Source organism: Trachurus japonicus, chromosome 12 (assembly GCF_045865225.1).
Source record: "Trachurus japonicus isolate A0001 chromosome 12, Traja_1.0".
Taxonomy (NCBI): domain Eukaryota; kingdom Metazoa; phylum Chordata; class Actinopteri; order Carangiformes; family Carangidae; genus Trachurus; species Trachurus japonicus.
In genome coordinates, this window is record NC_140918.1 from 3539500 (window position 1) to 3564873 (window position 25374).

At 42.9% G+C, this 25374-nt stretch overlaps 3 protein-coding genes and 1 long non-coding RNA gene across 8 annotated transcripts in view; 3 read left to right on the forward strand and 1 right to left on the reverse strand.

The window, feature by feature from the left end:
* Nucleotides 1-2429, forward strand: part of LOC146976849 (stonustoxin subunit alpha-like) — a 55877-nt gene extending 53448 nt beyond the window's left edge. For 4 of the 5 annotated variants that reach the window (XM_085792617.1, XM_085792616.1, XM_085792618.1 and 1 more), the window contains one exon: nucleotides 1846-2429. In XM_085792617.1, coding sequence (XP_085648743.1) covers nucleotides 1846-2381 — 536 coding nt within the window. In that variant the 3' untranslated portion in view covers nucleotides 2382-2429. The remainder of the gene's footprint in view (nucleotides 1-1845) is intronic. The other variant, XM_085792619.1, reaches the window with a different exon arrangement.
* Nucleotides 1-25374, reverse strand: part of marchf5l (membrane-associated ring finger (C3HC4) 5, like) — a 253777-nt gene that overhangs the window by 154661 nt on the left and 73742 nt on the right. The gene's annotated exons all lie outside the window — the stretch shown is intronic.
* On the forward strand, nucleotides 8637-10922 carry LOC146976852 (uncharacterized). Its single transcript, XR_015037228.1, has 3 exons — nucleotides 8637-8680; nucleotides 10372-10474; nucleotides 10673-10922. It is a non-coding gene; the product is annotated as an uncharacterized LOC146976852 (long non-coding RNA).
* LOC146976853 (protein NLRC3-like) overlaps nucleotides 13077-25374 on the forward strand; it is a 41681-nt gene continuing 29383 nt past the window's right edge. Inside the window, exon 1 of the mRNA XM_085792621.1 lies at nucleotides 13077-13295. Coding sequence (XP_085648747.1) covers nucleotides 13259-13295 — 37 coding nt within the window. The 5' untranslated portion in view covers nucleotides 13077-13258. The remainder of the gene's footprint in view (nucleotides 13296-25374) is intronic.

Sequence of the window (25374 nt, forward strand, 5' to 3'; positions counted from 1 at the left end):
GAGACACTTGTAACACCTTCACCAGGCTCAGTGGCCTGTGACAAGGCAGTTACACCTGCCAAACGAGCAGCCAGTTCCCAGAGGTGCTTGGGCGCAGGTACCCTGTGAGAGAAAGAGCGCCTCCTAAACGACTGAACTTGTGATCAGTCAGTAGTGAGGAACATTGTTCCTAAAGTAAAAGAGTTCCTGTTCATACAAAAATGTGAAAAAGAGTTCCTGAGACTGAAATGTAAAAGACTGAAATTCTGGGTCTAATGGTTGTGTTAGCCGTAATAATTAAGTTACAATTTTCTAAGTAAAATAATTAATTTACTGTAGCAAAGATAAATTTAAGTTATGAGTTTATTCTTAATAGGAACTTCATAGTTTACGGGGAAGGAGTGTAGTATATTGATACTATAACTGCTTAGCTGATATATGTTATGCAGTTTGTGTTTAACCACCGCCATCTAGTGGTCATATGGTAATACAGAAATGCCCGGATGTTGACTGGTTTGAGTTGTCTGAGAACTGCAATAAACAAGTGCAGACGGTTGCAAGTTGGCTCCGTGTTCCGTATATCTGTTATGGATATATTAACAGTGGTATATTAGGGCAAAGTTATTACACACATAATATTGTTACACAGTCTTCCTTGGATGGTTATAGCGTTATGGCTAATAATCAGATCTTTCTTCAGAATATTGATTAAACAGAGCAGCTTTTTGAACGCGGAAGTGGTCTTCACCTGTAGAATCCACAACCACCCCCCTCCTGGTCTGACGCAGCTTCCGACAAGGACGTAATTTATTTATTTATTTATTGATTGATTATTCTGCACCAAACACCATGATCACTAAATAAATAAATAAATAACCGAAAGGACGTCCTTGCCGAAAGCTACGTCAGACACAGCAGCATCAGGTTCAATAAAGATTTAAGGAAAAGTTAAAAAAAAAAAAAAAAAAAAAAAGTTATTCTCTGCTCACAGCGTCTTTCAGTGCCGCAGCGGCTCGGCTGGATCACTTGCTCTGAGCGTCACATGTCGCCGCGAAGGGGACTGCATTGGAATCAACTGAAAGCCTCCATCGTCAAAACCTGACGAAAAACGGGCACCTAATGAGTCAGGCATGTGACGAGGAGGGACAGTGACCGTTCGTCAGGCTGTTGACGCACTGGGAGTGAGGGAGAAACGGTCCCGCCCCCCTTCGTCAAAATCCGACGATGAGGGATTTGCATTCAAGTCTATGAGTGGCCCTATTCGTCGAGAAACGACCTCGAGGGTACCCCCTCCACGTCAGTATATTGACGTAAGGGGCCTTGACCAAGCGCCAACCGTTTGACGCAAAGGGGTGAGACTGTGTTGTTTAAAACAGTTCTTTTACCACGATTTTTAAACAGACATTTTAATTAAAAGTAAAACAACTTTCAACTCTAATTTTCCTGTGCCTTTCAAAACAAGTGGAAAATTGCTGGTATAACAGGACCTCACATTATTTTGTGACATTTCAAAATTTTCGATTTTCCTTTGATTTTTAATTATTCAGAACAAAACTGCAACTTTTTTTTGCAACTTTCGCTGTCCCCCGCAATTTAATCGCAACAAAAGCGCTTAAAACATCGCAACATTCACCGCAATTTTTTCAAAATGTGGCCGCAAAATCAGGCATTTTAGGCCGCAACAATCACAAAAAAAGCCCGCGAAATCCTGGAGGGACTGTTTATTGGTGTGGATCTTCATCAGCCTCATCCTGAGGTCCACACCAGAAGATTGATGTTTGAATTCTTCTTTTTCATGAATTGTCTGTTAAGTTGTTGATAAATGAACAGATGATAAACTGTTTTGTGTCTTGTTCTCTCCATCAGACACCTGTGAACTGGAAGTGGACATGAACTCAGTGAACAGAAAACTCAAACTGTCTGACAACAACAGGAAGGTGACACGTGTGATAGAGAATCAGTCATATCCTGATCATCCAGGCAGATTTGACTTCTGGTCTCAGCTGCTGTGTTCAACTGGTCTGACTGGTCACTGTTACTGGGAGGTGGAGTGGAGAGGAGATGTCTATATATCAGTGAGTTACAGAGGAATCAGCAGGAAAGGAGACAGTAAAGACTGTTGGTTTGGAAGAAATGATCAGTCTTGGAGTCTGAGGTGCTCTGATGTTGTTGCTCATTACTCTGTCTGTCACAACAACACAGAAACATCCTCCTCCTCCTCCTCCCGTGTCTCTAACAGAGTAGCAGTGTATGTGGACTGTCCTGCTGGCCCTCTGTCCTTCTACAGTGTCTCCTCTGACAAACTGATCCACCTCCACACCTTCAACACCACCTTCACTGAACCTCTGTATCCTGGGTTCTGGATCAGTCCTGGTTCCTCAGTGTCTCTGTGTCCTGTGTAGGTCTCACTGTCTCTCCTGAGGATGGACAGACAAACAGATAGATAGATAAAGAGATACAGTGCATACAGAAATAAAGTATGCCCCCCTTCAAATTTTCTCCATTTATTATGTTGTAGCTTTATGTTAAAAGGTGGGGTTGGCAGGATTTGTTTGAAAACAAGCCTACAGGTCTTTGACCAGTCAAATCTGTTCTGGTCTGGGGGTTCCTGATTGGTTTAAGGGCCAGACCTACCCTGTCCTAACAAATTGGGAGGACATCTCTGCTTATTGGTATTTTTATTTAATTTTTTGCTTTGTTTTATTATTAACTGCTTGTACATAAACACACAGAATGAGAAATCTGAGACAGTGGAAACTGAAATGAACTGAAAGGATTTAACGTCTCCTTTTTGGAACAATGTTGATGTAATGTTAATGTAAACATAATAAATGCTATGTTTTTGTATACTGTGTAAAAAGATGAATAAAGGTTTCAGGATGTCGAGGTGGAGCTGAGGTGACGAGTGTGATTGTTGATTGATTGTTGCTGACGAACACAGAATGGAATATCCCTTCAAAGCCCCCAAAAGGCAATTCATTTTTTGTAATAATATAATAATGAACAGTACAATTTCTATAGGCTCCTTGTAGGTCAACTACGCGTGGGCCCTAATAAGAGGGAAAATTCTTCTTCACATTAATATTTGAGACGTTCAGATAATAAAGTTGACCTGTTCTCTGCTGATCAATCATCTCAGACACCAACAGATAAAAGATCTGGTCTTTAATCCAGGAAACAGCAGCAACATCACAGATCACATTAAAACAACTTCAGTGACGGGGTGGCGTTTAGCTCACTGGGTAGAGCTGCCGCCCCATGTTGAGGCTCAGTCCTCGGTGCAGGCGGCCCCGGTTCGAGTCCCGCGTCGGACGGCCCTTTCCTGCGTGTCATTCCCCCACTCTCTGCCTCCCCATTTCCTGTCTCTCTCTCGACTGCACTATCAATTAAAGGCAATAAAAGCTCAAAAAATATACTAAAAAAAAAAAAAAAAAAAAACAACTTCAGTGACTTAGGGCGTATTCACACCAGGCTCGTTTGGTCCGCTTAAAACGGACTTTTCCTCTGGTGCGGACTTTTTGGGGAGGTGTGAATACAAACCAGCGGACTCTGGTGCGGATCAAACAAGTGGACCGAGACCACCTCTGCAGCTGGGACTCGGTCCACTTGTTTGATCCGCACCAGAGTCCCAAACGAACCCTGGTGCGGTTCGCGTACAGTGTGAATGCAAACCGAACCTTTCCCGAACCAAATGCAAAATCCAAGCGCCTTTTTGGATTCAACAGGCTTCCGTTGTTGTCAGAAAATGTGGAAATTATCAACAATGAGCCGTGGGTCAACATGGAGCACAGATAGACACGCTGCCTCCTTGATATCTGGTCAGTGGAAAACATTTATCAGATGCTGGAGAGGACGCACCCGTCGCCGTTAAGGATCTTTTTTTTTTTTTTTTTTTTTAACTGATAGCCTAACAGAAAGTCGTTATCCGATTAATAACCGTTAATAGAAATAAATGTGACTATGCTTAAATGACGATCGGCACGCGGCATCCTGAGAGAATGATTATGTTTTTTTGTTTGTTTTTTGCTGTGCCGTCCTTTTTTTCTTTTTTTTTTTTAGCGCACCAGACTAGGTGTCAACATCTACACATGTAAACGGGTACAAATCATAAGCCGTTTACACGTCTTTTTTCCCCCTCCTCGTTCATTTCTCACCAATATATAGGCTATAGTATTTTTAGGGGTGATAATGTTGCCTGAAAGCTTCAGATAATAATGGACTGCGTGTCAGTCCCCCCTCACTTTATCTCCACGTAGCCTACCCGTCTCTCTCCAGCTGTCCTTTCAAAATAAAGGCCGGGGAAAAAAAACAAAACACCGACTCCTCCAGCCTGTACTGCTAAGGAGGCTCAACATCGCCAGGCTTTGTGTTCATGTTCCAGCTTAACAAAACCTCAAGCCCCGGCCCGAGTTAACACGGTAGGTTACGAAGCTGGTTATCAACTTGCTCCTGACACGAGGAGCGTAGGTATTCCCTCATCTGAACATCTGCAGGCGGAGACGCTCGGAGAGAAAGTAAACAGCAGCGGATCAGCTGATCTCTCCGTACAAACGCAGACAGGCGGCCGCCTCAAAATTTATAATGCAGAAAAAACCCTGGTCTGAGTACGCTGATAATTTTTATCCAATGACTGAGCGACTGTGGGACACACGTGCTTTTGTTTACAAAGTTGATCCGCTTGTGAAAAAATGCAATGTGAATACAAACCGCACCAAGTAAAAAAAAATTTAGTCCGCACCAAAGCAAGTGAACTATCGGACTTTCCTGGTGTGAATACGCCCTTAAAGTTTGTTCAATCTCAGCAGGTCGATGATTCAGTGCTGCAGATAATCAAGTTTTATAATGCCAGGAAGCCTGATCTATAATCTATAATATCACATCACAACTTTACTCCAGTCCAGGTCCAGATCTACAAACCTGGACTTCACCTGGGTGAATGCAGAATAAAAGGAGGTGAAGAATCTGTTTTACAAAGAGCTTTATTAAACAACTGGTTCACCAGGACAGAAAATAAAAACGACGGCAAACTGACGACACTGTTTCTAATCAATACTCTAATTAATCCTCATGATCTGCTTCCTTTTACGGAAGCGCATTGCATTCACTTGATAAAAAAAAATGTAGACACCTTATCTCGTAATTACGAGATCTTTTCTTGTAATTACGAGATCTTTTCTCGTAATTACGAGAAAAGATCTCGTAATTATGAGATCCTGATGTCGTAATTATGAGATCCTGAGATAAAGAAAAAGGAAATGTCTATAAATCCGCTCTTGTTGTCTTAATAGATGAATGCTACGGTGGTGCAGTGGTTAGAGCAGTTGCTACCCATACAGGAGATTGAGGATCGAATCCTGGGTGAAGCACATCGTTCTCATTTTGTATATTAGGCCACTGTAGCCTACATTATTAGACAGCGGGGGACACACCGGCCCACGTTAACCGATTGTGCCGTTCATACACACCAAAGACCCCGGTGCCTGGCCGCCGCCGCCGCTGCTGCTCTAGTGGCGGCCGGGCACCGGGGTCTGTGGAGCGGGTTCATGAAGCCTGGTTGTCCCGACATGACTCAACTCACAACACTGTAACGCTATGCTGTGTGTCTTGTAGCCGAAAAACATAACGTGACAGCCGCAGTGTTGTGAGTGAGTCATGTCGGGACAACCAGGCTTCATGAACCCGCTCCACAGACCCCGGTGCCCGGCCGCCGCCGCCGCTGCTGCTGCTGCTCCGGAGGGCAATCAGTGAGCTTCGCCTTCCCCACCCAGGGAAGGCCATCCTGGCAGTTAAGAGAAGAAACTTTCTGCTTCTAAGTTGTTAAGTTTAGGAGCAGCGGAGCGGCTCACGGCTGCAGCTCTGTTCACTTCACACACTGAGAATGGAGTTTGTTTTCTTCCGGTAGACGTAAATACGTAACACGTGTACCCCCTGTCCAATCAGAAGGACAGGGGGTGAATGGAGTTTGTTTTCTTCCGGTAGACGTAAATACGTAACACGTGTACCCCCTGTCCAATCAGAACGCTTCCCGACCCCCAGACGTTAAGCAGAATTAAATAAAGGCGATTTAATGTGTTTTCCATGTTAACCCCAATTCTGAATTATTATTTCAGTGTAAACTCGAAGGAGAATACTTTAATTCCAAACTATTTAATTCAGAATAATTAATTCAGAATTAAAAAACATCATGTGAACAATAAGCCCCACCGTGGGATTCAATCCTCAGTCTCCCATGTGAGAGGTAACTGCTCTATCCACTGTGCTACCATGGACCGTTGATTCTGATTGAGACAAGAGCGGACTTATAGACATTCCTTTTTCTTTATCTCATAATTACGAGATCAGGATCTCATAATTACGAGAAAGGATCTCGTAATTACGAGAAAGGATCTCGTAATTACGACATCAGGATCTCATAACGAGAAAAGATCTCGTAATTACGACATCAGGATCTCGTAATTACGAGAAAAGATCTCGTAATTACGAGATAAGGTGTCTAAATTTCATTTTATCAAGTGAATGCAATGCGCTTCCGTACTTTTCTGTTGACCCCAATAATCAGATTAATTCAAACATGGTTACTTTTATTTTGAAATTCTGCTTGAACGTTTTTATTTATTTATCAAATACCAGTACATCAATGTTTTAACCCCTCGAACTCCATCAGCTAAATCAGTTCTGTAGTTTCTTTCTCCTCCACAACAGGAGGAAGAGCATCAAGTGAAAACATCTGTCTAAACACCACACACACACACACACACACACACACACACACACACACACACACACACACACATTCCTACTGTGCAATAATAAAACAGTGAAACACCTGTAGCAGGTTCTGGTTCAGACTTCTTGTTAAAACAGTGTCGGGTCGGGTCGCTTGTCTAAGTGTGTGTGTGTGTGTGTCAGGATTAACACCATTGCAGACAGTCATGAGCGTTCAGAGCACAGCAGGTTGAATGATTGTGTTTGCAAACAGCAGATCCACCCTCTTATTAATGTTGCTGAACCACACCAATATACAACCTGTCAAAAGACTTTCTATACATGAGCTTCTTAATGGAAAAAAATGTTCATTAAATTACATTAGGCTAAATCTAATTTTGAATTCTGTATCAGGTAAAACATACAGTGATTATGCTGAAGCCTGGCTGCTTTGTCAGTCAGCTCTAGTAATGCAAAGAAAAGAAAAAACAGACAAACGTATAACTTAATTCAGACTGTTGGGCGGGGTGATTTCAAGAATGTAATGTTGCATGATTATCTCATAGCGTGGTGAATGTGCAGGTCACAACTTGTCCAGAGCGTTGTGGAGTTGTTGGATTGTGTATTTGATGAGTTTGATGAGGGACAGAGGACCTGTACCGTTCACCTCCATTGTGTTCACTGAGCAGCTCACGTCTCTGCCCCGCCGATCTCAAAACAACATGCACTGATAATTAAAGGTAATGAACCTACTGCTGTGACTATAGGGATTATGGTGAGAGGAGGATCTGATTAAATGTTGAACTATACTTTTATGTAATTGACTGGACTCATAAACACTTTAATATTTGATTTTTTGCAGAAAATTGGAAATGTAACATTTTGGACAAAATGCAAGTTGATGCAAAGGGCTCAGCTGTTGGTCAGAGATGTGACTGTCAGCTGTTGAACCTGAATCTATTGCTCCCTGGAATATGGCTTACCACCATCTAGTGGGCAGACTATAGAACTACACCTCTCGTGTGATTTCCATCAGAAGTTAAATAACATGAAAAAAAAGATCTAAAAATATAAAACCATTAAAAAGTTATGACTTTACCATCACAAGGACTCAATGAGTCCTTAACAGGGCGAAAGGGAATATTTTAATTGCACATTGAAAAAAATACTATATATATAATTTTTTTATTCATTTCAACAGTCACAGATTAATACATAACTTCCCCAAACCATTTTATAGCATGATTATAGCCAAAATGCTGCTCAATAATGTAACAGACGAGGACTCATTGAGTCCTCGTGGGGTGTAAGCGTTAAGCAAGTTGTTGTCTCCATATCCAAGATCATAGTGAGATGTCAATGAAATGTCAACATGCTGAGGTGTCAACCTTCTGTTACAGGCAACCACTAGCTTCCTGCCTATGAGTTAACCATATCAGGCCAATATGTCAAAAGCGCTAAGTGCAAACGTGTACTATGCATTCTGCAACAATGCAATAATGTTATTGGACAATGCTTGATGCCGCCTCGTAGGAGGAGCACATAGCTCCTTCCTGCTCTTGTGGCTTTGTGTAAACAAATCTTGTTGTGCACTTTCGTACAGACTTTTGTGTGTATGACAGTCCACCTCTTACAAAATAAAAATAAATTACTTAAAGTGAAACGTCATTTTGCTGGACTAATGATTTTCTCTCTCACAAGTCAAAGGAAATTTCCACAACATTACAAGGTTTTTGTGTAGTTGTGTAGAGTGGCGACCTTGACACATAGTTATTGATATTATTTACCGATTATCGTGGTTTTCCTATGATTTTCAATTGCCTGCCAAGCACTTCCTGGAACTTTTGGAAGGCGTGATCGCCCAGCACTTTGAATTGTAGTTGTCGACACGGTTGACACACTTTCTCTTTCAAGGCACTCACTTCCCTTTATGCACAACGCTAGACGTCCTGCTGCCTTCTCATCGAAACGACATACACTCGTTGCTCCAGAGTTGGTAAAACATTCAAACTAATTATTTATTTACTTGTTGTATTTTGAGTTGAAACTTGTGAGAAGTTATTTTATTGTTGTTTGCTTCCTTTTTGTGTTGTTTGTATGTCTTGTGTAAGGACTGTCCCTGTGAGGTGTGTGTGTGGAAGAAAGGCTGCACATGGCTGAAACTTCGGGTAGCCTACTATCATATTTTTATCTATATAGGAGCTGCAACTTAGAATAGTTTAAAAGGCTAGTTTCATGGGGGAAAAAAAGATTGGACTTTAATAAAATGATTTATAAATTAAAAAAAAAAGATTTCTATGTATTATTTGTGGAACTGGGTTTCTTAAACAGGTTAGCCAGGGTTTTGATGTCACTCTGATGTTTATTTTATTTTTTTTAGATGTGGACTCTAAAATGTCTGATGAACAGGATAAATGTGGTCACATTCTGTTATTATCACTGTTTGACGGGACAAGAGAAAACCTTTTGACTCTTAATGAGTGTTTCAGATTGAGTTAAATATTGTTATGAATGTCTGTTGGAGTTAAATGAGAATTATTTAGGAACTATTGACATTTGTGTCGAACCGGTTTTGGGCAACCTCCCAGGTCGCAATCTTTGTGAGGACGCACAAGCGCTCTCCATAAAAAAAAAAAAAAAAGACAAAACAAAACTCGCCAGACTACCGCTCATTTCCACGTCAATTTAGTGTAGTATATATATCTTTATTTCGAACTCCGGGTCCATAGCAAAACGTAACACAAGACATAACACAACAACAGACACAGCACAGACAATAAAAGAGAATAGCTAAAACATAGAGATTGTTGTATTTCAGTAGAACGGCTGTGTCATGAATTCTAGTTGGTTTGTGGTTGGGACATGTCATTGGTCACATAGCCTAGACATTGAGCTGTGTGTAAGTCACGTATCACTTTGTTATACGTGACTTACACACAGCTCAATGTGTGTGAACAATGACATGTAGCTAACCACCAACCAACTAGAAATAGACTTACACACTTTTACTTTAAGAGGATGTGGTTTAGCTGCCTGACAGAAGCAGGAATCCTGCCCAAAAGAACAGCTAGGCAGCCCAGTCCAGAGAGCAGAGAGAGAGAGAGAGGTCTGATTGTAACCTGAGACCTGAGAAATAAATGCAGAAAGTGAAAGAACAGTTTGGACAGCTTTGGTCAAAATGAATCATATGACTCCATGTCCTTAAAACTCAGTCATCACTAGTACAGACTTGTCTTCACTAGAGTCTTGTTCCATTCCTAGATGAATCTGTTCAAGAGCAAATATTCAGTCAAAGGTCAAAGGACGATGTGTTATTCTTGTTGCTTGGAGGAAGAATCAACAGCAGTTTGACTCAGGGAAGATCATTAATGAAATCTTTAAGGACATTATTATTTTTATTTTTTTTAATTTGTTTTAAACATTGTATTTAATTTGTTAAGCATATGTCTTCAAATTTCTTTCTTCGGATTAAAAACATAGTAAAGTTCTTCCTCTGAACTGAGAATGAATGTATCAGTATGGACTAACAACATCACTTCTATTGTAATCAATATTTACCATTAACTCTAACTTGCACATTCCTGTGACAGTCCTGTATTTTCCTGTGTTGTCTTTCCAGTCTCATCTACTGACACCCATTGTTATGAGTCTTGTTGTGATGAAGCCTGTTGTTGTGTTTGTGTGAAGGTGGGGGCTCTGCTATGAATCAGTGTGAGGACAGAGAGGAGGGAGCCCCTCCCTCTAAAACCACTCTGAGGGGGGAACATGAGAGCCAGACCAAAGCTCAGAGGTGAGATGAGGATCTCTAACTGTCCATGACTCTTCACAGCTCATATCTTCATACTGTTTGTTTTTATTGAGCTTGACATTCTTGGTGATAATGGGCAACATCATGAAAACCAACTTGATTTCTCACGTGATTTGATGTTTATTTGGGTCATTATAAGGTTCAGTATATCTCATTATTTGTTATTTTCCTTGTTACCAGCAACAAGAAGCAGAGAGAAGACTCTCCTGTCCCTAGCTGTTTGTCCATGAAGAGTGACCGGTCTCTGATTTTACCCAATGATTTTAAAAGTGGACAACAGTCTGCTGTCCCCAGCTGTTTGTCCATGAAGAGAGCCCAGTCTATCAGTTTACCCACTGAATTTAAAAGTGGACAACATTCTCCTGACCCCAGCTGTGTGTTCAAGAAGAGAGCCCGGTCTATCAGTTTACCCACTGAATTTAAAAGTGGAGAGCAGTCTGCTGTCCCCACCTGTTTGCCCATGAAGAGTGACCAGCCTATGGTTCAGCTTGATGACATCACAGAAAGGTAAAACCTGATTATTCTCCATATAAAAGCTGTCATTTTTGCTTCATCATGTCATGTTATTCATAGAAAACATCTGTAAAAACTCAACTCAACTCAAACTTAAAGGTGCTGAAAACATGCCATTATCAAAATTACCATAAAATAGCCTATGCAATAAAATACAAATTAGCTATATGTAAACAAACAAAATACAAGTAAAAGACAAATGTATCAACTCAACTGAATGCCAGAGATTTGCCAAAGGATTTAAACGTCTACTGTATATTGACTGCAATGACCAAATGTGCCATAGGCTGTTACAATGCCAAGGAGCAGCTGCAGTTGAAGCTTGATCACCTTTGGTCTTTAGTGGAGTTGTTAGGATGAACAGTAGCAGCTGATTGGCCAATCTCAGTGCTCTGGCAGGTGCATGGATATGTAGGAGCTCAGTCAGGTACTGGGAAACCAGCCCATTAAGATCTTAACAACAGGCAAGGCAAGGCAAGGCAAGGCAAGGCAAGGCAAGGCAAGGCAAGGCAAGGCAAGGCAAGGCAAGGCAAGGCAAGGCAAGGCAAGGCAAGGCAAGGCAAGGCAAGGCAAGGCAAGGCAAGGCAAGGCAAGGCAAGGCAAGGCAAGGCAAGGCAAGGCAAGGCAAGGCAAGGCAAGGCAAGGCAAGGCAAGGCAAGGCAAGGCAAGGCAAGGCAAGGCAAGGCAAGGCTTTATACATATAGCAAGGGTCTTAAGAGCATCGCTATCTTGCGCTGCCATGTTTGTACAGCAGCCCAAACAGAAAATCCAGCCAGTAATAGAGCGCGTTTCGCAAGTATGGCGTTCATAAATAAAGACTAAAGTCGGAATGCTAGATATCACAGTTTTCCTCCCATCCTACACACCGGAGCATTAAAGACATGTCTGTGACATGCTTCGGTCAAAATACCCCAAGGATCAAACATCACAGCTCTTTTCATCCTCTCAAAACTGATGACTGGTTTAGTTTCTGTCCGTTTAAATGCAAATGAGCCACTGCTCACCAGGCCCCACCCCCTATACTTTTACTGGTATTTACAGGTAGGGGTGGTATTATGCAAATTTGAAAACTAATGACATCACTGGGTGACAACTGAGGGAACAGCTGGTAAAACCACATTGATTATAACCTATAACCTGAGCGATTAGTGATGCCTCTGTGTTCTACTGAATGACTGAGGAAGTCTTTCGTTCCTGCAGCAGTAAGCTATTAATAAACATTGTTAGGGTCAAATTTGGCACTGCTGTATGTTTTCTGGCTTGAGTGGTATTTATTCAGTATTTATTCAATGTTATCATGCTTTTGTGCTATTTAATTGTGTCCTTCTCTTTTTCAACAATGTCCTACGTTTAGATCATGTTTAACTTGTTTAACCATGTTTAACCTTGTTGTTGTGCATCTTGTGTTGTGTTTATGGTGTATAATGTCTCTGTGCTGTTTGTTGGCTGTGTGATTTTTTTCAGAGTTTTCCAGGAGACCTCAGAGGTTCTCAGTGATCAGTTCACCAAACATAATCACACAGACCTGGACTCCATTTTTATGGTGTGTAAATGTTCATCCACATACAGAACTGATGACTACAGCAGCCACCAAGAAATGTTCAGCTACAATTACAGTGTCATGCTGCTCAGAGCGATTGATATAATTATTAGTTATATCAATCGTAGACCAGAGGGGCTTTATTTGTTTTACAAAACATTTCTCGTCTCTCTCCTGTTCATCTGCAATGAATCCTAAAGAAAACATTTGTTGGCGTAATTTTTCTCTGGCATTTCATCCTCATCAAAAATAACTGAGATGCTGAGGTTTGTTTTGTCCTCTCTTGGACCTCATATGAAACATAACAAAATGTCTTTGTTACAATAGTCTTTAGTACCAGTTTAGAACCATGCTACCGAATCTATTTTGCTCAGATCAGCAGGTTTGATTAACATCTCCAAATCTCTCTATGTAGCTGTGAAGAGAAGTGGATATGATTAAGCACAGTCCGGTGACTGATGAGATGTTTGATCCATGTGTTTATACTGAAAGTGAAGTTTACACAGCATGCTATTGTTTTCCAGCTGCTGGAGAAGAATATTGTCACTTTCGTGAAGAACGAGCTGAAGAGAATCCAAAAACTTCTGAGTCCAAATTGCCCAGAATTATTAGATAATCCTGACAATGATGATGAGGTAGTGGGTGGTGATGATGAAGATCAGAGGAGGAGCAGAGAGTCATTTCTGAAGATCACAGTGAACATCCTGAGGAGAATGAAGCAGGAGGAGCTGGCTGACTGTCTGCAGAGCAGTAAGAGGATTTCTCTAAAGATTTAAGAAGAATGGGACATTTTCTAGTATCTGAAGAGATAGAGTGAAATAAACTCCTCAAATATTATTTCAGTCAACATTATCTCCCGTTTAATAATACTAATTGTTGGATTTTATATAATTGCAAAGCTAGTCACCTTTACAATGAGGTACAAGTTGTAAGGATTGTGCATTATGAGAGATGAAATTACCCTTAATACTTAACAACACCATCTTAATAAGTAAGTCGTCTTATTTTTTCGACTGGTCTATTGGGCTAATGTATATTCAACACCAGCTGACTTGAACACAATGTCATGTCGACATACCTGAAATAAATAAATCAGGGTAAGAACACAGTGTACGTCCCGCGTACGTCTGTGAAGACTCAGATCGTGCACAAGAGAGGGACGAGAGAGGGAGAGAGACATTAGCATGCTTGACACATCAGGATCCAATTGACTACAATGTGACATTGTACGTGGTTATTTTTAGGCTTGTTCGTTATCCAGGCAAGTGATTTTTTTTTCATTTTTGTGAAAAAGCCTTTAATTACTCAGTTGCAATCAGGTGTTAAGAGGATTTTTAGCAGATTAGTAAAAAAAAATATCCAGAATAAGATCTCCAACCCAACCTTTAAAATGTTGACTTCACATTTCATTCAATGATCACATTTTTTTCCCTTTATTTAGAAAGTCAAGTTGCAGTTTGTCGACGTGAACACAAATTGAACCTGAAGAAGAAGTTCCAGTGTGTGTTTGAGGGGATCTCTAAAGCAGGAAACCCAACCCTTCTGAACCAGATCTACACAGAGCTCTACATCACAGAGGGAGGGGCTGGAGGGGTCAATGATGAACATGAGGTCAGACAGATTGAATCAGTCTCCAGGAGACCAGACAGACCAGAAACAACCATTAGACAAGAAGACATCTTTAAAGTCCTACCAGGAAGAGACCGACCAATCAGAACAGTGATGACAAAGGGAGTGGCTGGCATTGGGAAAACAGTCTTAACACAGAAGTTCACTCTGGACTGGGCTGAAGACAAAGACAACCAGGACATACACTTCACATTTCCCTTCACCTTCAGAGAGCTGAATGTGCTGAAAGAGAAAAAGTTCAGCTTGGTGGAACTTATTCATCACTTCTTCTCTGAAACTAAAGAAGCAGGAATCTGCAGGTTTGATCAGATCCAGGTCGTCTTCATCTTTGACGGTCTGGACGAGTGTCGACTTCCTCTGGACTTCCACAACACTGAGATCCTGACTGATGTGACAGAGTCCACCTCAGTCAACGTGCTGCTAACCAACCTCATCAGGGGGAAACTGCTTCCCTCTGCTCGCCTCTGGATAACCACACGACCTGCAGCAGCCAATCAGATCCCTCCTGAGTGTGTTGACATGGTGACAGAGGTCAGAGGGTTCACTGACCCACAGAAGGAGGAATACTTCAGGAAGAGGTTCAGGTATAAGGAGCAGGCCAGAGAGATCATCTCCCACATCAATACATCACAAAGCCTCCACATCATGTGCCACATCCCAGTCTTCTGCTGGATCACTGCTACAGTTCTGGAGGAGCTGTTGAAGACCAGAGAGGGAGGAGAGCTGCCCAAGACCCTGACTGAGATGTATGTCCACTTCCTGGTGGTTCATCTAAAACTGAAGAAGGTCAAGTATGATGGAGGAGCTGAGACAGAACCACTCTGGAGTCCAGAGAGCTGGAAGATGATTGAGTCTCTAGGAAAACTGGCTTTTGAGCAGCTGCAGAAAGGAAACCTGATCTTCTATGAATCAGACCTGAGAGAGTGTGGTATCAATATCAGAGCAGCCTCAGTGTACTCAGGAGTGTTCACACATATCTTTAAAGAGGAGAGAGGGCTGTACCAGGACAAGGTGTTCTGCTTCGTCCATCTGAGTGTTCAGGAGTTTCTGGCTGCCCTTCATGTCCATCTGACCTTCATAAACTCTGGACTCAACCTGAACTTAGAAGAACAAAGAAAATCCTGGGTGGCTCCACTGATGTCCATCCTGTGGACTAAAGTCTTTGGATACAAACCTGAACTGACACCTTTCTACCAGAGCGCTGTGGACGAGGCCTTACAGAGTCCAAATGGACACCTGGACTTGTTCCTCCGCTTCCTCCTGGGTCTTTCACTGGAGACCAATCAGACTCTCCTACGAGTTCCAACATCAAAGACAGGAAGTAGCTCACAAAACAAAACAAAAATCATACAGTACATCAAGAAAAACATCAGTGAGAATCTGTCTGCAGAGAAAAGCATCAACCTGTTCCACTGTCTGAATGAACTGAATGATCGTTCTCTAGTGGAGGAGATACAACAGTCCCTGAGTTCAGGACGTCTCTCCACAGACAAACTGTCTCCTGCTCAATGGTCAGCTCTGGTCTTCATCTTACTGTCATCAGGAGAAGATCTGGACGTGTTTGACCTGAAGAAATACTGTGGTTCAGAGGAGGCTCTTCTGAGGCTGCTGCCAGTGGTCAAAGCCTCCAACAAAGCTCTGCAAGTGCATATACAGTATACATTTGGATCAACTTTTTCTCTTTGGTCAAGTTCAAAGTTACTGGTTCCTTTTGTCTGGTTGTTCTCATTTCAGGCTGAGCTGCTGTAACCTCTCAGAGAGAAGCTGTGAAGCTCTGTCCTCAGTCCTCAGCTCCCAGTCCTCTAGTCTGAGACACCTGGACCTGAGTGACAACGACCTGAAGGACTCAGGAGTGAAGCTGCTGTCTGGTGGACTGGAGAGTCCACACTGTAAACTGGAGACTCTCAGGTAGGGTGAATTTAGCAAAGCTTCATATATCTTTTATGATCTTGCATTGAATGAGGTGTAATAATAAAGTGGGAAGGTTTGCAGAATCGGGCTGCAGAGTTGCAGACACCAATAGTTTAATATTTTATCTGAAGAACACAAAACTCACACTGATTCAGCGTGTGTGTGTGTGTGTGTGTGTGTGTGTGTGTGTGTGCGTGTGCGTGCATGCGTGCGTGCATGCGTGCAGTCTGTCAGGTTGTCAGGTCTCAGATGAAGGCTGTTCTTCTCTGGCCTCAGCTCTGAGCTCCAACCCCTCCCATCTGAGAGAGCTGGACCTGAGCTACAACCATCCAGGAGACTCAGGTGTGGAGCTGCTGTCTGCTGGACTGGAGGCTCCAGACTGGAAACTGGACACTCTCGGGTATGGACAGATGGACAGACAACAGCAGCTCTTACAATGTGTCCTTGTCTCTTTGACTAACTGAACTGATTAACTGAGTGAAGGTGGATGAAGTTGATCCTGACTTTGTTTCCTCCTGCAGGCTGGACCATTGTGGACCTCAGAGACTGAGACCTGGTCTGAGGAAGTGTGAGTGTGTTTTAAATTTGATTCATGAGAACACAGCTGCATACAAGACTTGATTTTTACATTTCCCAGAAGTAGAAGTCTAATTTCTCCACAGTTTCAATCAGGATTTACTTTTTCTTTTTGTCAATGTGGCTGGAAAGATGTTGGAATTCAATCAATTTGAATCCACAAACAACAAACTGATCACATTGATCCAACAAAACAAATCAATACATGTTAGTAACAGTGGAGCCAACAGAACCATAAATACAACAGGCTTTTTGAGGGTAACATTTATGCTTTTTGTAAATGTATGTTTTTGGTATTTTGTTATTATTTGTGTGAAACCTTGGACGTCATGGCACGCAAGACAAATTTCAGAGTGATCTGACAATAAAATGTAATCTTATCTTATCTTATAATTAATGTCACAAAGAAGTTGAAAAGATGATTGAAGTGATCTGGGGCCGTATTCACAAAGCCTTTTATCTTACCGCTAGGAGTGCTCCTAACTCGCACTAAAAGTTTTTACGTAGGAGTTTTTTCTTAAAAGCTATTCACAAAGCCGCTGAGACCTACTCTTACTAAGGATAAATCACTAAGAGCAAACTAACGCCAGGTTCACACCGGACGCGAAGCGAAGCGGCCGCGGAAATTGCGCGCGAGCCGCGTCCCTCCAGTTCACACCAGACGCTGATTTCTCCGCGGCGGTCGCGAGCGCCTCTGCTCCTCAGCTGTTGTTCACTCACATTCAGAGCTGTGTTTTTTACATCATGGATAAGTAAATAACCTCATATAATTATAACACCATGTGCTGTGGGTCACACAACTCCCTGTACTTCACTTCCAAGATGAATTTCACGTCGTCCTTCACTTGACAACAACTCGTCTCTGCCTCTCTCTCTCTCTCTCTCTCTCTCTTTCCCTGTTTGTTTGTGTGTTTTGACCCCCCCTCCTCCTCCCTGCAGCCAGCCCACTCCGTGTCTCCCTATCCTGTGTGTGTGTTTTCATCTCTCTCGCTCTCTGTTGAGAGTCCGACAAATATAAATACGGTCGCATTTGTCAATCGCTGTATTTTATTTTGAAAAGTGTTTTATTTTGAAAATCGGATTCTCTCGTTGTTTCATGTGTGACTTCCTGCCAAGATATAACGCGATTGCTCGCGGCTCGTGCACAAAATAGAACAGACGCCGAAACGATAAATGCACGGCGCGAGCAATCGCGGCGCTTCGCGGCGCGTCGCCTCTGGTCTGAACTACACAACCTGTTAACTTGGGCGCCGAAGGGTAGCGGTCTCCGTTCCGCGGCTATTCGCGGCGCTTCGGCGTCCGGTGTGAACCCGGCGTAAGAGTGACGCCCCTGGTGACGCTCCGTTGCTATGGATTACATCAATTCTCGTGCACGAATTCGAGGCGCTCAACACGGTGATTGTTTGTTGAGTGCCGGCGGCGCCCCCCCTCCCCTCCCCTCCCTCCTCCTTCTCCCCCTCCTCGCCGCCGGCCGCTCCGCTCCACTTTTTTTTTTTTTTTTGCCGTCAGGTCCGACGGGGCTTTTTAGATTGCTTCGAGTCCAAACCACTGTCTCTGCTGCCGAGTTGGGCTCTGAACTTTCTGTCTTTCTCTCTGCCATCTGCATCTTTCTGCTACAGTTTTTGTCGCGTCTCACTTTCTGCAGTGTGACGCTGTGCAAATGCAATGAGGGTCAGTGCGTCCACTCGCAAAGCAGCCGCTGGTTTTTTTTCTTCCCACATTTTAATATTAATTTTCACATTCGTTGACAGCCCTATATGGTGATCATAATAATGATGAGAAAAGAAAATGCATTACCCACATTTGTGGCCTATAGCAGGATTTGAACCCAGACTAACAATAAGTTTAGTTTACTGCGGGAGCTGCCCTATCACATGAGCTATTACTACTAACAGATGTGTGTGTCTAGCGCACCCACCAACTTTTTAAAAATATTTTTGGCTCACATCAGCATGACTGCATCGCAGCAGTCGCAGTTACCTCGGTCCGACCGTTGTGACGCCTATATTGGACAGTCCGTCACCGTCACTACTCCCGTTTTATAGCGAAAATGTTGTAGATGACCCAAAAAAAAAAAAAAAAAACACAGACAAAAAGGCACGTTGGGCATCAAAGGGCAAAGGGGCAGGTGCTCCAGCACCCCCCTCTGCAGCAATTCGCAGTCCTCCATACATTTGCCTGGCTGCAGCCATTTCTGATTCTTTGTGAATAGGTCTTACTGAGTTAGGAGTCCTCACGAGGACTTTCAAGCTCTCCCAGACTTAGGAGCTACTTTTAGGCATAAAATACTTTGTGAATTACTCTTATTTTAAAAAACTAGGAGTCCTAAATTTAAGACTGACACGCCCACTTTTTTCAGGAGTTGCTCCTAAATTCGGCCCTTAGCTACTTTTAACCTTAAGATTCTTTGTGAATACGGCCCCAGGTCCGTTTATAACTGTAGTAGCAGCAGGGAGATGGAGCAGCTCCTGTATGGGGAACGTGGCTCTGACTTAGCTCCTGTCCAGCTGAACAGCGGAGTGTCTGTAAAAAGTCCCAGTGCTGTTATACTGTATATCAGCACTCATGGAACGTCTCTTGTCCAATCAAATTGCTCGGTTGGGACCGGTCGGAACTAACTGTTGTATAAATAGTCTTTATATTATGGCAGTGCTCCTTATTTCCTCATCTGCCTTCAGCCTCCTACAGAACTCGTCCACGTCACTGAAAACAGACAAAATGATAAATACTGGAATAGAAGAACCATCAATTTACATTGTTGACTGATGCCTGCAGTGCTATACTTTCACAAGAAACCTTACCATGAGAAGAAAAAATCCCACAGTCGTTCCCACATGTCTGGCGAGACAAGCCCTAAAATGAATAAAATGGACATTACAGGAAATAGTCAATTTTTTTCCACAAGAATCATGTATGATCATGTCAAAAATACAAACGTCAATAAAAACAACATGTTATAGCATAAAGTTGCACTTACAGTACGTGTGTGTCGACAGTGGCAGTGCCAACCATAGATATATAAACGTAGATGCCGCGTTCTGGCGATACGTCAGCGGGGCCGCCATATTGTGCAGGACACAGAACGTCTAAGCCTGTGAATATTCTCATTTGTCCAGGTCCAAGAGGCTTCATCAGTTGCGTACATGAACTGATGAAGCCTCTTAGAGGTGAAACGTCTTCCTAGACAAAATAACTGAGTCCAGTTGCGTTTGATTTAAATTTATTTGGGGATATCTACAGATCTACAGCTCTAGGTCACTGAATTGTTAGACTACACTACAGTAGGTCATTTCAATTTGCGCGTCTGTGTGTTTTCCTTTTTATTTTTTATATAATATTCATATGCGGATCAAGAGTGAGCGAGTGAGCAAGCGCGAGAGAAACAGCAGATGCGCACCAGGGGCCGTATTCACAAAGCCTTTTATCTTACCGCTAGGAGTGCTCCTAACTCGCACTAAAAGTTTTTACGTAGGAGTTTTTTCTTAAAAGCTATTCACAAAGCCGCTGAGACCTACTCTTACTAAGGATAAATCACTAAGAGCAAACTAAGAGTCACGCCCCTGGTGACGCCCCGTTGCTATGGATTACGTCAATTCTCGTGCACGAATTCGAGGCGCTCAACACGGTGATTGGTTGTTGAGTGCCGGCGGCGCCCCCCCTCCCCTCCCCTCCCCTCCCTCCCTCCTCCTCCTCGCCGCCGGCCGCTCCGCTCCACTTTTTTTTTTTTTTTTGCCGTCAGGTCCGACGGGGCTTTTTAGATTGCTTCGAGTCCAAACCACTGTCTCTGCTGCTGAGTTGGGCTCTGAACTTTCTGTCTTTCTCTCTGCCATCTGCATCTTTCTGCTACAGTTTTTGTCGCGTCTCACTTTCTGCAGTGTGACGCTGTGCAAATGCAATGAGGGTCAGTGCGTCCACTCGCAAAGCAGCCGCTGGTTTTTTTTCTTCCCACATTTTAATATTATTTTTCACATTCGTTGACAGCCCTATATGGTGATCATAATGATGAGAAAAGAAAATGCATTACCCACATTTGTGGCCTATAGCAGGATTTGAACCCAGACTAACAATAAGTTTGGTTTACTGGGGGAGCAGCCTTATCACGTGAGCTATTACTACTAACAGATGTGTGTGTCTAGCGTACCCACCAACCTTTTAAAAATATTTTTGGCTCACATCAGCACGACTGCATCGTAGCAGTCGCAGTTACCTCGGTCCGACCGTTGTGACGCCGATATTGGACAGTTCGTCACCGTCACTACTCCCGTTTTATAGCGAAAATGTTGTAGATGACCCAAAAAAAAAACACCGACAAAAAGGCACGTTGGGCATCAAAGGGCAAAGGGGCAGGTGCTCCAGCACCCGCCTCTGCAGCAATTTGCAGTCCTCCATACATTTGCCTGGCTGCAGCCATTTGCGATTCTTTGTGAATAGGTCTTACTGAGTTAGGAGTCCTCACGAGGACTTTGAAGCTTTCCCAGACTTAGGAGCTACTTTTAGGCATAAAATACTTTGTGAATTACTCTTATTTTAAAAAACTAGGAGTCCTAAATTTTTTTTTTTTTAAAGTATATTTTTCGGCTTTTTTGCCTTTATTTGATAGTGATGACAGTAGAGATAGACAGGAAATGGGGAGGCAGAGAGAGGGGGAATGACACGCAGGAAAGGTCTGCCCGACGCGGGATTCGAACCGGGGACGCCTGCGGCGAGGACTGTAGCCTCTACATGGGGCGGCCGCTCTACCCACTGCGCCACGCACCGCCCCTGGAGTCCTAAATTTAAGACTGACACGCCCACTTTTTTTAGGAGTTGCTCCTAAATTCGGCCCTTAGGAGCTACTTTTAACCTTAAGATTCTTTGTGAATACGGCCCCAGATGCAGGTTGACCCGGCAAAAACTCAAACGAGACGGTTAAAGAGAGGAAAAACACAGAATATAGCCTACAATAAGAGACTTTGAGTGGATCTGATGGTGGCTCAGGTTTAGTGATGAGAAAATTGTCACTGTCAGCTGCTGCTCCAAACAGTCACTAACTTTAATTTGAAGGGACAGATTAGATGTTGATTTTGTTAACAGGGACTTTGTTGCACCCATATCACCGTGGTTCGTCTTTTTTATACAGTCTATGGGTGCGTCTTGAAATCCCTCTTTGTCCAAAGCGGGAGATGACAGAAAGAGTCTGAGAACTACTTAATTGAAGCTACATTGTTGTGAGTTGGCTTGGTTGGCTCCGGCGTACAGGAAGCTCTGCACCGTGCTCAGTGTTTCAGCTGCTTCTAGGATAATGTAGTTAACGTCCCCAGCGTAAATGACGCCTGTGAATAGATTTAATCAAAATCTGGGGTTACAACCATGGTTACAGCGTTTAGAACGGCAGTCCTTTAGAACTTATGCCTTGCACAACATGGCGGCCAGCAGACGCATGGTGGCGCTGTTCGGCAGTATGGAACGCGGCATCTACGTTTATATATCTATGGTGCCAACGACCTATAGGCAGTTTTATTGTTGTTTAATTTAAAGGCCCTTTCACACCGGAGACGTATTTTTCGTGCAAATAATTCGCGCATCAATATTTTTTTTCGAACCCCGGTTTTCATCACGAGTCCGTTCACATCGACCGCGAATGTGTCGCGGCGAAAATGCGACATAATTTTTTTTCGTCGTGAGGTCGATTTTTCCGAGCTTTCGCCCGGCGAATAAACGCATCAACCAATCATGTGGCATGAAAAGGAGGTACGTCACATCCCTCACGTCAGAACACAGCTGTTTCCCAACAGACTGTGGTCTCTCACAGGAAAAAAGTTTCACCGTCTTTGCCCTCATCTCTGCCAGTCAGCCCCTCCACCTGCCGTCTCTCTGGGCATGGACTCACAGAGACGCACACATACACACACACACACACACGCACGCGGGCGCATGGACACGTGCTTGGCCGCTAATGTAAACAATGTAAATAAACTGTGTCTCGGAGGAGAGAGGAGAGGAGAGGAGAGGAGGAGGAGGAGGAGGAGGAGGAGAGGAAGAGGAGGAGGAGGAGAGAGGAGGAGGAGAAGGAGAGGAAGAGGAGGAGGAGGGGGGGTAAGTGGAAAGAGGAGAGGAGGAGGAGAAATAGCAATAGTGTGTTCATACTGTCAGGCAGTGATCAGATATTGATCAGTGATCAGACAGTGAGCTGCTGTGTTGAGTAAAGTTGGTAACAAGATGACAGTGGCATAGTGAATACGTGAGGGATAATTAACAGATTAAAGACATGACGTGGAGGCGAAGAACCAGCCGTCGCAAAGCGAAACTTTGGAATCTAATCGTCACATCTGTCGCATATTCGTGTCGCCGCCGGTGTCAATGGTTTTGATGCTAAATATTTGGCCGCGAATATTTCGCAATTTCGTGTTGTTTATTCGTTACGTCCGTGGTGTGAAAGGGCCTTAATGCACACGGTAGTTTCAGTTTCATTAAAAACAAAATGCCAAGAGAGCTTCTAGCAGAAAAATGATAAGCTTGGTTAGCATTTGACGTGCATAAAGGCTAATTGTGAACGTATTATAAGTCAAACGTTCGTTACGCTGCAGATGCATTTTCAACAAAAACTTTTATGACATGAAAGGAACAATGTGATTAACGTTCAATACCTTTTTTTCTAGGGTCTGCACGTCCATGTTCCCAGTAGGTAACATTAGCATAACACAAACCAGGGGGCTCTGATACAGAAAACCAAGGGGTCTGAATGTGCGGGTCCATACGTGCGGGTCTGAATCTGCGGTCTCCGGGTCTGCGGACACATGCTACTCAATTCGTGCACGAGAATTGACGTAATCCATAGCAACGGGGCGTCACCAGGGCGTCACTCTTACTTTTAGCGTGAGTTAGGAGCACTCCTAGCGGTAAGATAAAATGCTTTGTGAATACAGCCCCAGGGCAACAATGTGGCGATAAACAATTGTATCGTCAGCATAAAAATGTAAAGAGTAAAATGACTGAGATCCATGCGAACCCACAGTTTTCATATTTCTGTCTTTGTGCACATAAGTGTATGCATCTGAGCCAGGTCAGTGAAAAGCAGCTTAAAACCAGTTAGTCCTCTGACTGGATATTAATCAACACTGAGTTCAGCTCTTTGCAGCTTTTGGACCGAACCATCCAGACTGTTCTGAAACCTGTTTGTAGCAGACAACACTTTGAGATTTGATGTAAAAGGTGTGAACTTCGTGCTGAGTGTGAGCTCTTTGATGGAGCTGATGACGGTTTTAGAAGATGGTTCAGAGCTTCTTTGTGCTGCAGCGGAAGATGATGATGCAGTTTCATGACACTTTATTCACTCCATGTGTTTATTGGTGTGGATCTTCATCAGCCTCATCCTCAGGTCCACACCAGAAGATTTATGTTTGAATTCTTCTTTTTCATGAATTGTCAGTGAAGTTGTTGACAAATGAACAGATGATAAACTGTTTTGTGTCTTGTTCTCTCCATCAGACACCTGTGAACTGCAAGTGGACATGAACTCAGTGAACAGAAACCTCAAACTGTTTGACAACAACAGGATGGTGACATGGGTGACAGAGGATCAGTCATATCCTGATCATCCAGACAGATTTTACATCTTGCCTCAGCTGCTGTGTTCAACTGGTCTGACTGGTCGCTGTTACTGGGAGGTCGAGTGGAGAGGACTGGTTTATATATCAGTGAGTTACAGAGGAATCAGAAGGAAAGGACACAGTGAAGACTGTAGGTTTGGATGGAACGATCAGTCCTGGAGACTGAGCTGCTCTGATGATGTTGGTCATTACTTTGTCTGTCACAACAACACAGAAACACCCATCTCCTCCCGTGTCTCTCACAGAGTAGCAGTGTATGTGGACTGTCCTGCTGGCTCTCTGTCCTTCCACAGTGTCTCCTCTGACTCACTGATCCACCTCCACACCTTCAACACCACCTTCACTCAACCTCTGTATCCTGGGTTCTGGATCGGTGCTGGTTCCTCAGTGTCTCTGTGTCGTGTGTAGGTCTCACTGTCTCTCCTGAGGACGGATGGATAGATAGAACGATAGATAGATAGAACGATAGATAGAACGATAGATAGATAGATAGATAGAACGATAGATAGATAGAACGATAGATAGATAGAACGATAGATAGAACGATAGATAGAACGATAGATAGAACGATAGATAGAACGATAGATAGATAGATAGATAGATAGATAGATAGATAAATAGATAGATATAGCTCCTTTGTTGTGTATATTCATTGTCTAGACATTGCAGGATATATTTTATCATATATTTTCCTCTTTGTATTCTATTTATTTCCCTTAACTAATTTATTTTCCTCTGGAGCGGACTGGCCGAATAATTTCCTTCGGGATGAATAAAGTTCTATCTATCTATCTATCTATCTATCTATCTATCTATCTATCTATCTATCTATCTATCTATCTATCTATCTATCTATCTATCTATCTATCTATCTATCGTTCTATCGTTCTATCTATCTATCTATCTATCGTTCTATCCATCGTTCTATCTATCGTTCTATCTATAGATATAATACAGAAAGTATTCAGACCCCCTTGCTTTTATTCCTTTTATTATTAGCTGCTTGTACATAAACACACAGAATGAGAAATCTGAGACAGTGGACACAGAAATGAACTGAAAGGATGTCAAATCTACTTTTTGGAACAATGTTGATGTAATGTTAATGCAAACCTAATAAATGC